The sequence below is a fragment of the Haliotis rufescens genome, unplaced genomic scaffold, assembly GCF_023055435.1.
Source record: "Haliotis rufescens isolate VD_foot unplaced genomic scaffold, xgHalRufe1.0.p SCAF_13, whole genome shotgun sequence".
Taxonomy (NCBI): Eukaryota; Metazoa; Mollusca; class Gastropoda; order Lepetellida; family Haliotidae; genus Haliotis; species Haliotis rufescens.
This window is the reverse complement of record NW_025963813.1, coordinates 11,873,860-11,886,316: the sequence shown is the minus strand read 5'-3', so window position 1 is coordinate 11,886,316 and position 12,457 is coordinate 11,873,860. Positions and strand designations below refer to the sequence as shown.

The 12,457-nt window shown below is 46.8% G+C and overlaps 2 protein-coding genes across 2 annotated transcripts in view; both read right to left on the bottom strand.

Moving 5' to 3' along the window:
* Positions 1–4,473, bottom strand: part of LOC124139097 (tRNA pseudouridine(38/39) synthase-like) — a 34,370-nt gene extending 29,897 nt beyond the window's left edge. Inside the window, exon 1 of the mRNA XM_046506116.2 lies at positions 4,390–4,473. The gene's annotated coding sequence lies outside the window, so the exon portion shown is untranslated. The remainder of the gene's footprint in view (positions 1–4,389) is intronic.
* A 2,814-nt stretch (positions 4,474–7,287) lies between these two features.
* On the bottom strand, positions 7,288–9,990 carry LOC125378854 (repetitive proline-rich cell wall protein 2-like). Its single transcript, XM_048394828.1, has 3 exons — positions 9,965–9,990; positions 8,434–9,025; positions 7,288–8,064 (listed from the first exon to the last, which is right to left on the bottom strand). The coding sequence occupies exons 1-3, from the start codon at positions 9,988–9,990 to the stop codon at positions 7,288–7,290; spliced, it is 1,395 nt and encodes a 464-aa protein (XP_048250785.1).
* Positions 9,991–12,457: the final 2,467 nt, after the last annotated feature.

Below are 12,457 nucleotides of genomic sequence, written 5' to 3'. Positions count from 1 at the left end.
GGTGTGTGTGTGGGGGGTGGGGGGTGGGGGTGGGGGGGGTGGGGTGGGGTGGGGGGGTTGAAAGGGGGTGCGTAGTCGCGGTGTGTGAGGTGTGCGTGCTCGTCGGGGAGAGACACTTTGGTGGAGGGAGGGGGGGGGGGGGGTCTCTACTGTGTGCCCCTGGAGAGTTGGGTTGGGTTAACACTTGACAACTTGATGCAATGTGATGAGATACTAAGCGCGTTTGTGGTGAGCTTATTATTCCGAGGGGGGGGGGGGGGGGTTGGTTGGTTGGTTTACCCTGACGAAGGAGGAGATAGCAGTGATATGTGACGGGAAGGGTACATTGTGAACGGATGGGTATGCAGAGGGGAGGAAATGGCGAGTGTTCATCACAGAAGGCAGTGCGGTGGTGTGGGGGGTTGGGGGAGAGAAGTGCAGTGTCACGGCAACACGTCGAGGTCACACTGGTGCTGTAGCGAGACAGATATGAATGTTGCAAGCAAGGCGCGGGAGGGGGGGGGGGGGGGGGGGACTTATCATATGTCTGTTTTAGGGGGGTGGGGGTCCTCCTTACATGCGTTTGCATGTGAGATGGTGGCATGTACGAGACAGACCCCTACATGTTTGGAGCGCGAGGGGAGGGCTGTTGCGTGACTGTTGGGTGTTGTTGATTACTGTCTGTGTCAGTCGGGGTGTAGAAGAGAACGGTCAATTTGATCAGCCTGTTCAGATAGCCGTTGTCTTCAGCGCCAGCTGGCAGCACACGCCATGTGCACACCGGGGTACCGATAAGTTGACAGACCGGATAGGGGTACGTTTGCGGCAGTACAAACCATGTGTCATTTTGGGAGCTTAAATCTGACGGGGCTGGGGTGGCTTTGGGATAGGGGTAGATTAAGGGCTTTCGCAGACCACGTGTCGACTTTGGGAACCTAAAAGCTGACGGGGTGGGTTGCAATGGGAATAGGGGTGGTTTGTGGCATGTGTGGTGAGGGAAAGACCCACCCGACAATGGTAACTGGTGACGTGTAGATGACTAATAGTATAAACATAGACTCACAATGAACATACTTGTTAGATGAAATGTATTGCACTACAATATAACCCTATATACATAATATAATTTAAAATTTAAATTACAGGTTTATTCCATTTCTTACCCTTTAAAATATCCATTTTTAAGACATCCTGACATACGTCTTTGTTAATAGATAAAACGGGTGTTTTGTCAACTATTAAAATCACAATAGAATCAGAAATCATACACATACCTACATGTGGTCTCTAAGAAAATCAAACCTAAGAAACGAATCTGGCGCATCAGCCCCATTCTTCAACTTGCCTTAAATGTCGAGTCAGCATTTATGACAGTCAGAATTTTAATGAAGATATGCATGACATTGACACGATTTCACCTTCATGGTTGTTACAGACGGCTAGACGTGTGAGATTATACCTGAGCCATCTGAATATACTGACCTGTCACACATTCAGGGCAACTCGTTTATCCGGACGGAACCGTTTTTCTGTACAGTGGACCGGATAAACGAAAATCCGGATTAGCGGAATATCATTTTACACTTTTTAGACATGCAATACAACCAGAATGAAGAAATAGAATGTGAGTCAAATGCTGAATGTTGTTTTACGTCGTCGTCAGCGGTATTAGAGACATCGCAACGGCGACTCTTTTAAGATTCGACTTTGGATCCGATCACAAAAAAAAGATGGTGGATTGAGCGAGTGCCATAAGGTCAGTACAACACATACTCAATTGTCAAGACTGTGAATTGGAATGGTGGCAGATGATGTTACATGTATATTCTGGTCACTGCGTTTACTGACAATGCCGAAAAAAAAAAAATAACTGCCATAACTAAAGGCTCCGATTTTTACTGACATCTGACTCTCCCCCACCCCACACCACCAACCCCCGCCACAAATACCCCCCCCCCCCCCCCCCCCCCCCAACAAAAAAAACAAACCAAAAAAAAAAAACCAAAATAAAAACACCCAAAAAACAACCCCCAAAAAACGAAACAAAAAAACACTGAATTAACTGCATTTGCGACCAATCAATCCACATTTTCGTCGGTTTGTCTAAGAATATCATTGGCAGGTGAGCATCTATTGTTTCCCACGTTTCGGGGTCAAATTAGGACCCAGAGCGTGGCGTTTAGACAGCCCACGAAAATGGGATGGAGTGGTCAGTTGCGTTTAGAATATTCAATAGGAGAATATTGCTGGCTGCTAGAACATTCACTAAAACATTCCGTTGTTTTCCCTGATAAACACGTGATGGCAAACACGGCGGACTTCCACTTGAAAACGTGCACTGGTGACAATGTGTTTATATGAAACTGCATGTCAAGTGCATGGTTACATGACCATGGTCCCGAGTTACGCGGACATGACGTGGAACGAAGCAGGAAGTCGACGACACAGCCACCAATGCGGAAGTGAGCATAACTGAACATGTGGCTGTGGTGAGCATTAGGTTTCAACGGATTTACATGGTATCAGAGAGAGAGAGAGAGAGAGAGAGAGAGAGAGAGAGAGAGAGAGAGAGAGTGAGAGAGAGAGAGAGAGAGAGAGAGAGAGAGAGAGAGAGAGAGAGAGAGAGAGAGAGAGAGAGAGAGAGCTGCATCACGGCATGTCAGTTCTCATCACACGTAATATCTGTTGTGTGGCTGTTCCACCTAACCCCCTTCTCAATGCAACTCTACACATTAAACAAGAGGTTAAGACTTTCTGGGTAATAGATACAAATTTGACATTGTTACAACGTCAACCATTATGGATGAATCACGTGTATTATCTTGGTTCTTGATACATTCTAATCAGTCTGGTGTCTTGGCTCATTCAGCCATGTGACAAACTTGCCCGTGTCCCTTCCAACGGGGGATCGAGTTACTGACTTAAACGACAATAACAACAACCCGTCAATCATTTCCCAGTACATACGTGGAGGGTGGAATTAAAAACACGACATTAAATGAGTTAATCAACTTGATTATCAATGATAACAGACGTGGATCGGTCGAGAAAGTGTTTTTAAAACTATTATCGTCTAATACTTCACATAACCAGTGCTCTGTGGTTGTTATGTAAGAGTGTCTGATGCTGTGCTCTATGAAGCTACATACAGCTCCGCTTACACCAACCTTTATAACTACCGGGACAGTTTGAAATAATGATACAGCGCCCCGTTCCTCAAAGCGATCTTAGCGCTACGATGATTGTAAGCCTATGTTAAAGTATGGGACTTACGATCATCTTAGTGCTAAGATCGCTTGTGGAACGGGCAAAAGAAAGTATACACCCATATTTGCATGGTGGTGGCTAAAAATGAAACTATTAATCAAGAAATGGTTACTTGATGGTGCTGTATTTCATACGGGTATCATGCTTATGATTTGGACCTTAACATTGCAGTGTATCGTTGACTGTTTTCAGCCAACGTTTTCATAACGTTTATAATTATGTGGTCAAATCCAAATTTCAAGAGTATACTTTCTTTGACCGGTAGTTTTTGTAACCATTTCTATTTATGCAACTTATATATGGATTTCAAATAAATCCAAACCATCCATCAAGTAGACTCGTGTAACTAAAGTTGAAAGAACATATTAATATCATATTAATGTAAATACATATTCAAGATGCAGTTTGTTTGAGAAGTTTAAAAAAGCAAACACAATCAGTAACTAATGGAAGAGATCAAATAAAATACTCACAAAATGCGGGTGAACGAAATAGAAATATTTCACAACATACCCTGTCCACACAGTTAGACGGTTAATTCCCATGTGAAAGCCAAATACAGAGGCGCTTTGTCTTTGGGGGCTTTGTTCGGTGATCGCACCCCGCATTACTGTCAGATTGTGACAGCCCCGGGGACAATGAGTAACGGGGTAAGTTCATTTGGGGGGTCTGACCCGATACCTTGTCACTTGTACCCAATGAAACGCGGCCAACTTTCTCTTGTCGTAACACCCAGCAAGAAAATGCATCCCTTTTCTCCTTACCTCGCAGTACCATGCGGTTTAATGAGCCCAAAGCAACTTTGAATTTATCTTCATTGTACCGCAATGAAACGTTAATTAATTGCAAAGTAGTGTGAATCTTTACGGATGTTGCTCGTTAAAGGGCGTGTTTGCGTAATAATGATAAACACCCGTGTATTTTGCTTCTATAACATGGCGTTAGGGAGGAGTTTTGGATACGCGTTATAACGAGGTGAAGACATGTATCGTTTTAAGGCATTCCATATGGGTAGACACGAGGCTTCACTATGCAACCGTTTACCCCATGGAAAACTGCGAGTTTATGGTTTATTTTCCTGCGTGAGAAAGGTGGATAACTGGATGCTATGTACATGCATCCGGGGTGACAAGAAGGCATTACCTGTCAAGCGAGGCGAAGTCGGACTATGAAATGTACACGTGATTGATAGATACATACACCCTCGTCTTGCGGGTTATACCAGTCTGGACCGTAAACTAGCGAGCTTTGAAGTGAAACAAGTTGTGTGAAGCCCCGATAGAGACACGTCCAACTGAAAATATAAACCATGAAAGAATAAAATTTCAAAGGAAAATATCTGTTTGATAAAAATATAAGTAGATACATTAAATTATAGATGCGGTAGATATGGTTTTGATGCTTGTTACATTAACACAAGGATTTACTCGAAATTCGTAAAAAAACCTTTAAATATGAAATTGTAATCCTCTGAAATACGGATAGAACAAATGGATAAATGGGCCTTCGAATATCTATCATACGCCAAAAATATATGTAATTGACATACAAGGTATAGGCAGATAGTTAAAGCATTTGCTGTAGGTGACCCCGAACACCGAGCTTCGATTCCCTGCATGAATACATTGTATAAAACCCAAATATTCAAGCCCGTGGTATTTTTTAAATATTGACTTACGAGTGACTATATAGCTACAGACAGTGCTGCGAAGGCGACAAACAAATATAGGGAGATTGTTAGTTTTAAATTCTAAACTGCTCAGGAGAGCATTCTGTCAACGCAGAGAATATTCTCCTTTATTATCATCTATCGCGGAGCATTAAGTTTCTCATAATTACACTTTAACTATAGATATCAAGTTAGTTAATATAAAGTTTTAAACTTGAAATGTTTAGAATCAATGCAGATGTCAAATGCTAATTTTTTTTATTTAAAAAAACCAAAACTTTCTTTATGTTTTGTGAAACAGAAATCTCGGTTTCTGAAGTTTTATGCAAAATATTACGAATAATTAAATAATGGGTAAATATGTTCTGTGCTTGTAGATAGAAACTGTCAAAAACCCAATGAATGAGTAATTACCATGTACGCAGCTTACAAAGTAACGCCTTCCGCTTTCACACAACTAAAAACTCACATTAAACATATACCGTTACATCCTCATCGCAACTAACACAAACAAAAATATAGATATAAGATATCACCCAACGAAGAGGAAGAGCATTTAAAAAAACAATCTCGGATGACGGTAACCGATTATTTTCATTTAGTCACGAGCAGTGCAAACAGGAAGACTATATAGATAAGTAGACTATCGGATTAAAGACCATTAGCCAAATATAACACTGTCGCTTTATATCCCAGTTAGCATTGGGTCATTCATAGTCTCTCCCCGGATGACACTTTAATAGCTCATATGTCATTGCTGTGATTCGTGGTGTGTTTAGAATATACCCGCGAGCTATTTGGTTTAGACACTGGTTCGTTGGAGTTGTTTGCCTTGACATCGGACAAAATATATGTAAATATACATACGTGTGATGTTTAATTCAAGTGGAACTGTTCACGTGGGGCCTTACGTGCGTTTGTGTGAATGCGCGCGCGTGGTTGAAGGGAACTCTTTCTGATAATATGCTTGTTGTTAATATTTGTTATTTGGTGACAGATTTAAACGATGAAACTGGCCTTAGAATTTTTTTCAGTTTTGTTTTTGACCCTTTTTACATGGGGAGGGGAGGGTGGGGCCGGAGATTGGAGGGCGAGAGAAAGGTCTGAACTGTTTACGTGGAGAGGGAGTCTGGGGGCGGGAGACTGGAGGGCGAGAGAAAGGTCTGAACTGTTTACGTGGGGAGGGTAGGGTGGGGCAGGAGATTGGAGGGCGAGAGAAAAGTCTGAACTGTTTACGTGGGGAGGGTAGGGTGGGGCAGGAGATTGGAGGGCGAGAGAAAGGTCTGAACTGTTTACGTGGGGAGGATAGGGTGGGGCGGGAGACTGGAGGGCGAGAGAAAGGTCGGAACTGTTTACGTGGGGAGGGTAGGGTGGGGCAGGAGATTGGAGGGCGAGAGAAAAGTCTGAACTGTTTACGTGGGGAGTAGAGGGTGGGGCGGGAGATTGGAGGGCGAGAGAAAGGTCTCAACTGTTTACGTGGGGAGGATAGGGTGGGGCGGGAGACTGGAGGGCGAGAGGAAGGTCTGAACTGTTTACGTGGGGAGGAGTAGGGTGGGGCAGGAGATTGGAGGGCGAGAGAAAAGTCTGAACTGTTTACGTGGGGAGTAGAGGGTGGGGCCGGAGATTGGAGGGCGAGAGAAAGGTCTGAACTGTTTACGTGGAGAGGGGAGTCTGGGGCGGGAGACTGGAGGGCGAGAGAAAGGTCTGAACTGTTTACGTGGGGAGGGTAGGGTGGGGCAGGAGATTGGAGGGCGAGAGAAAAGTCTGAACTGTTTACGTGGGGAGGGTAGGGTGGGACAGGAGATTGGAGGGCGAGAGAAAGGTCTGAACTGTTTACGTGGGGAGGATAGGGTGGGGCGGGAGACTGGAGGGCGAGAGAAAGGTCTGAACTGTTTACGTGGGGAGGGTAGGGTGGGGCGGGAGACTGGAGGGCGAGAGAAAGGTCTGAACTGTTTACGTGGGGAGGGTAGGGTGGGGCAGGAGATTGGAGGGCGAGAGAAAAGTCTGAACTGTTTACGTGGGGAGTAGAGGGTGGGGCCGGAGATTGGAGGGCGAGAGAAAGGTCTGAACTGTTTACGTGGAGAGGGGAGTCTGGGGCGGGAGACTGGAGGGCGAGAGAAAGGTCTGAACTGTTTACGTGGGGAGGGTAGGGTGGGGCAGGAGATTGGAGGGCGAGAGAAAAGTCTGAACTGTTTACGTGGGGAGAGTAGGGTGGGGCAGGAGATTGGAGGGCGAGAGAAAGGTCTCAACTGTTTACGTGGGGAGGATAGGGTGGGGCGGGAGACTGGAGGGCGAGAGAAAGGTCTGAACTGTTTACGTGGGGAGGGTAGGGTGGGGCGGGAGACTGGAGGGCGAGAGAAAGGTCTGAACTGTTAACGTGGGGAGTAGAGGGTGGGGCCGGTGATTGGAGGGCGAGAGAAAAGTCTGAACTGTTTACGTGGAGAGTAGAGGGTGGGGCCGGAGATTGGAGGGCGAGAGAAAGGCCTGAACTGTTTACGTGGAGAGTAGAGGGTGGGGCCGGAGATTGGAGGGCGAGAGAAAAGTCTGAACTTTTTACGTGGGGAGTAGAGGGTGGGGCGGGAGATTGGAGGGCGAGAGAAAGGTCTGAACTGTTTACGTGGGGAGGGGAGGGTGGGGCCAGAGATTGGAGGGCGAGAGAAAGGTCTGAACTGTTTACGTGGAGAGTAGAGGGTGGGGCCGGAGATTGGAGGGCGAGAGAAAAGTCTGAACTTTTTACGTGGGGAGTAGAGGGTGGAGCCAGAGATTGGAGGGCGAGAGAAAGGTCTGAACTGTTTACGTTGGGAGGGGAGGGCGGAGACGGAGATTGGTGGGCGAGAGAAAGGTCTGAACTGTTTACGTGGGGAGGGGAGGGTGGGGCCAGAGATTGGAGGGCGAGAGAAAGGTCTGAACTGTTTACGTGGAGAGTAGAGGGTGGGGCCGGAGATTGGAGGGCGAGAGAAAGGTCTGAACTGTTTACGTGGGGAGGGGAGGGTGGGGCCGGAGATTGGTGGGCAAGAGAAAGGTCTGAACTGTTTACGTTGGGAGGGGAGGGCGGAGACGGAGATTGGTGGGCGAGAGAAAGGTCTGAACTGTTTACGTGGAGAGTAGAGGGTGGGGCCGGAGATTGGTGGGCAAGAGAAAGGTCTGAACTATTGACGTGGGGAGTAGAGGGTGGGGCCGGAGATTGGAGGGCGAGAGAAAGGTCTGAACTGTTTACGTGGGGAGTAGAGTGTGGGGCCAGAGATTGGAGGGCGAGAGAAAGGTCTGAACTGTTTACGTGGAGAGTAGAGGGTGGGGCCGGAGATTGGAGGGCGAGAGAAAGGTCTGAACTGTTTACGTGGAGAGGGGGAGGGTGGGGCCGGAGATTGGAGGGCGAGAGAAAGGTCTGAACTGTTAACGTGGGGAGTAGAGGGTGGGGCAGGAGATTGGTGGGCGAGAGAAAGGTCTGAACTGTTTACGTGGGGAGAAGAGGGTGGGGCCGGAGATTGGAGGGCGAGAGAAAGGTCTGAACTGTTTACGTTGGGAGGGGAGGGCGGAGACGGAGATTGGAGGGCGAGAGAAAGGTCTGAACTGTTTACGTGGGGAGTAGAGGGTGGGGCCGGAGATTGGAGGGCGAGAGAAAGGTCTGAACTGTTAACGTGGGGAGTAGAGGGTGGGGCAGGAGATTGGAGGGCGAGAGAAAGGTCTGAACTGTTTACGTGGGGAGAAGAGGGTGGGGCCGGAGATTGGAGGGCGAGAGAAAGGTCTGAACTGTTTACGTTGGGAGGGGAGGGCGGAGACGGAGATTGGAGGGCGAGAGAAAGGTCTGAACTGTTTACGTGGGAGTAGAGGGTGGGGCCGGAGATTGGAGGGCGAGAGAAAGGTCTGAACTGTTTACGTGGGGAGTAGAGGGTGGGGCCGGAGATTGGAGGGCGAGAGAAAGGTCTGAACTGTTTACGTGGGGAGTAGAGGGTGGGGCCGGAGATTGGAGGGCGAGAGAAAGGTCTGAACTGTTTACGTGGGGAGGGGAGGGCGGAGACAGCGATTGGAGGGCGAGAGGAAGGTCTGAACTGTTTACGTGGAGAGTAGAGGGTGGGACCGGAGATTGGAGGGCGAGAGTAAAGGTCTGAACTGTTTACGTAGGGAGGGGAGGGTGGAGACAGCGATTGGAGGGCGAGAGTAAAGGTCTGAACTGTTTACATGGGGAGGGGAGGGTGGGGCCGGAGATTGGTGGGCAAGAGAAAGGTCTGAACTTTTTACGTGGGGAGTAGAATGTGGGGCCAGAGATTGGAGGGCGAGAGGAACTGTGTACGTGGGGAGGGGAGGGAGTGTTTTCCTGGAGATTGGTGAGGGGGTCTGAAGTATTTATTTGGTTCGGGGACGGGAGGGCGGGCCGTAGATAAGGTGTGAGAGGAAGGGGAATTTAGCTTTATGTGAATGGGGGAGGGGCGGGGTTAGGAGTGGGATGGGTGATGGAGATTTAGGCTGTATATATCGAGAGGGGAGAAAGAGAGGGTGGGGTGAACAGGGATGCACGGGAGTGGGGTCTGAAGTGTTTATGTGGGGAGCGCACCCGTAGAAAATGATTGGCAGGGTGGTCTGAACTGCTTATGGGGGACGGTTGTGTGAATAAGGGGAAGGTGGGGACCTTAGATGGAACTGAAGATGGGCGATTAAACTTATTATGGGGGAGAGTGGTCGAAAAATTGGAGGTGGGGCGAAAACAAGGATGAACTAGAGTCACAGAGATAGCCAAGGCAGCAGTGAGGACTGGTGGACATAATCCAGGTTAGAATACGGGGTCTAACATTTAACAACTATTGCTCAAAACTGGCTGGCTAAAATAAGATCAAAGATGCAATACGATGGGGCAGTTTTAACAGATACAGATGGACGTCTGATACCTACCTGGTATACTTACCCTGCGACAAACAAAAAGATAATGTATTATCAGCGACACTTTGGCCGGCCCTTGACGTTGATATGCGAGTACACGGGTGCGCATTAGTAACATGGGAATAATTCAGGGTGTCCGGGCCGTACGTACCGCCAACTGGCGGATCAGATTACCTGCTGAAGGCGGGGTACAAAGCCATGGCTAATTAACAAGCTTCAGAGTTGGACGAAGGGGAAGATATGCCACGACCATTAATGAAATTGCGTTTTAAGCGATTGAACATTTACTGTGTTCTCTGTTAATCCACATGAAACAGAGAATAATATTAATACACTGATAAATGGAACTATAGACGAGCAGCTTGATAACGTTGAGGGTATGATGTGATAGTGTGGCGTTATCTTATATATGAACTGCTGCTATTGAATTATGTGGGCGGGAACTGTGTTCTTCTAGAACTTCGTTATGTTTGTTTGGACCAGATGAACAATATACAATTGAACGTTGGAATAAATTTACCTGCAAACTTTACAATTTTGTAAAAGAAGCCGAAATTCATCTTTTACTGTGAGAATACTTCGCCGTGTTTTCATAAACAATGTCATAACGGGACTTATCCAGTTGCTGTAATATATAATATATTACTAACTGGTAGGCGAAGAATATTCTCTCTAGAACTGTGTGGGGAAAGCCGTCTATACGTTTGGATGTTTTCAACGCCGCACTCAGCAATAGTCCAGCTAAATGACGGAGTTTCTGTAAATAATCGAGTCTGGTCCAGACGAACCGGTGGTTGACATCATGAGCATCGACCTACGCAATTAGGATATGATGTCACGCGTCAACCAAGTCAGGGAGCCTGACCATCCGATCCCGTTAGTCGCCGCTTTCGACAAGCATGGGTTGTTGAAGATAAATTCTAGCCTTCTAGGATCTTCACGGGTCCCCTCTATAATACATACAATACTTTAGTAACTTGTCAATCTGAATGTATTTAAACGATGAACTTGTACATTGACTTATGTCTTTCCTATGCAGGAATATTATTAATAATTGTTGTACGGAAATCTGCATTATTAATATATTTCACATAGTTAAAAAATTGGAATAAGTGTGCACACTGCACCTGATGTGTTTCATTCAGTATGACCATGTATACCGAATATATAGCACAGTAACCTCACTGTACCAATATACTATTCATATTTGGGGCGAAACCTAGCCCAGTGGTAAAAGCACGACAAATACCGTATTTACCGGCGCCTAATAGAGGAAATACGGTATATGTGTTCTATTCCGCATGCAATTCGTGAAGGTGAGGTGAGGTGAGGTGAAATTGGGTTTAACGTCGCGTCCAAGATTATTGCACTTATATAGCGACGTGCATGTACGTGTGTGTGTTTGTGTGGCTGCTTGTACTAGTCCGGACTGATGCCGATTTATAGTGCTAGCCCACTGAGATACCATGCCGCAGTGTAACACGAATACCCCACTCAGACACAGTATACTGACTCCAAGCCGACCAGTCCTTGTTTTAGCCCCTTAATGCTGAGCGCCAGACAGGGTAACAACAAGTACCATCTTTTAACGTCTTTTGGTATGACGCGGCCGGGGATCGAACCCCGGACCTTCCGCTCTCCGGGCGGACGCTCTACCACTAGACCACGGAGGCGGTTAATTCGTGAAGACCGTTCGTGGTGTCGCCATTTGGTCGATGGCGTTAGGAGGGGTTGCAGGTAAACAACTGACAAGACTGCAAAGTTGGTTCACTATTTTTTTTTTTTAATGTTTTATTCGAAGTGCAACTGTTTCTGTGTTTTAAAGACAGTTAAATATGAAGGCTAATGTTTCAGCGGGACGGGTAGTTTTGGACCAACTGAAGATGAGTGACATTAAACCCCAGACGGCCTAAACTAAATGTCGTAATACAGAAATAAATGTCTATTTTGACTGAAGCTGGCGATGAAGACAGGTACTTCAACCTTCCTAATTCTGACATAAAAGACAGAAAGTTGGAAACACAACCCTGTTCTTTGAAAGCTGGAAGTCGGAAGTGATGTGAGGAGCTTTCGATTATTTTAGCTTTCAAAATGGCGGAAGTGCGAAGTAAGAGGCGGTGTTGAGCTCACACACGCCTCTTCTAACATGAGGAGGAAAGCTGACTTGACAACGACAGGTCCCTTCATGGTATTACACATGATTCTCCACTTGATGCTCGCCCAACCGCTACACTATGTATGACACGGGCTCTATCTAAGCTCTTAGTCTGCCTAAGTGAATGGAATATGTGAGTGAATGTTGTTTTCCGCCGTATTCAACATTATCTAAGCCATATCATGACAGCCTGTATGTATTCGATTCTGGAACATTCAAATCAGTGACTTAAAGCGCGATCAACACAATCGGGGGTCGATGGCATGCAAATCACAGAGCCAACCAATCCACTTTAACCTCCCCGGAATCCACATCCGGATTAGGTCTGTCAGACACCCGTATAGGTTGTTCGGTTGTTGTTTAACGCCGCACTGAGCAATATTCCAAATATTGGACGCCGGCCTGTGCATAATTAAGTCTGGACGAGACAAATCCACTGACTGATATTGTGAACAACGAAGGGACAACGAAGGGACACCCGTATGGTACCTCATCAAAACAGGAATGTTTCC

Bases quoted from the DNA above. Each gene is read 5' to 3' on its own strand.
- LOC125378854 (XM_048394828.1), bottom strand. From the start codon at position 9,990: ATGGCTTTGTACCCCGCCTTCAGCAG. The intron at 9,026-9,964 runs GTAATCTGATCC...CTACGTAAACAG, and splicing joins TTGTACCCCGCCTTCAGCAG to TTCAGACCTTTACTCTCGCC. The intron at 8,065-8,433 runs GTAAACAGTTCA...CCACGTCAATAG, and splicing joins CTCCGCCCTCCCCTCCCAAC to TTCAGACCTTTCTCTTGCCC.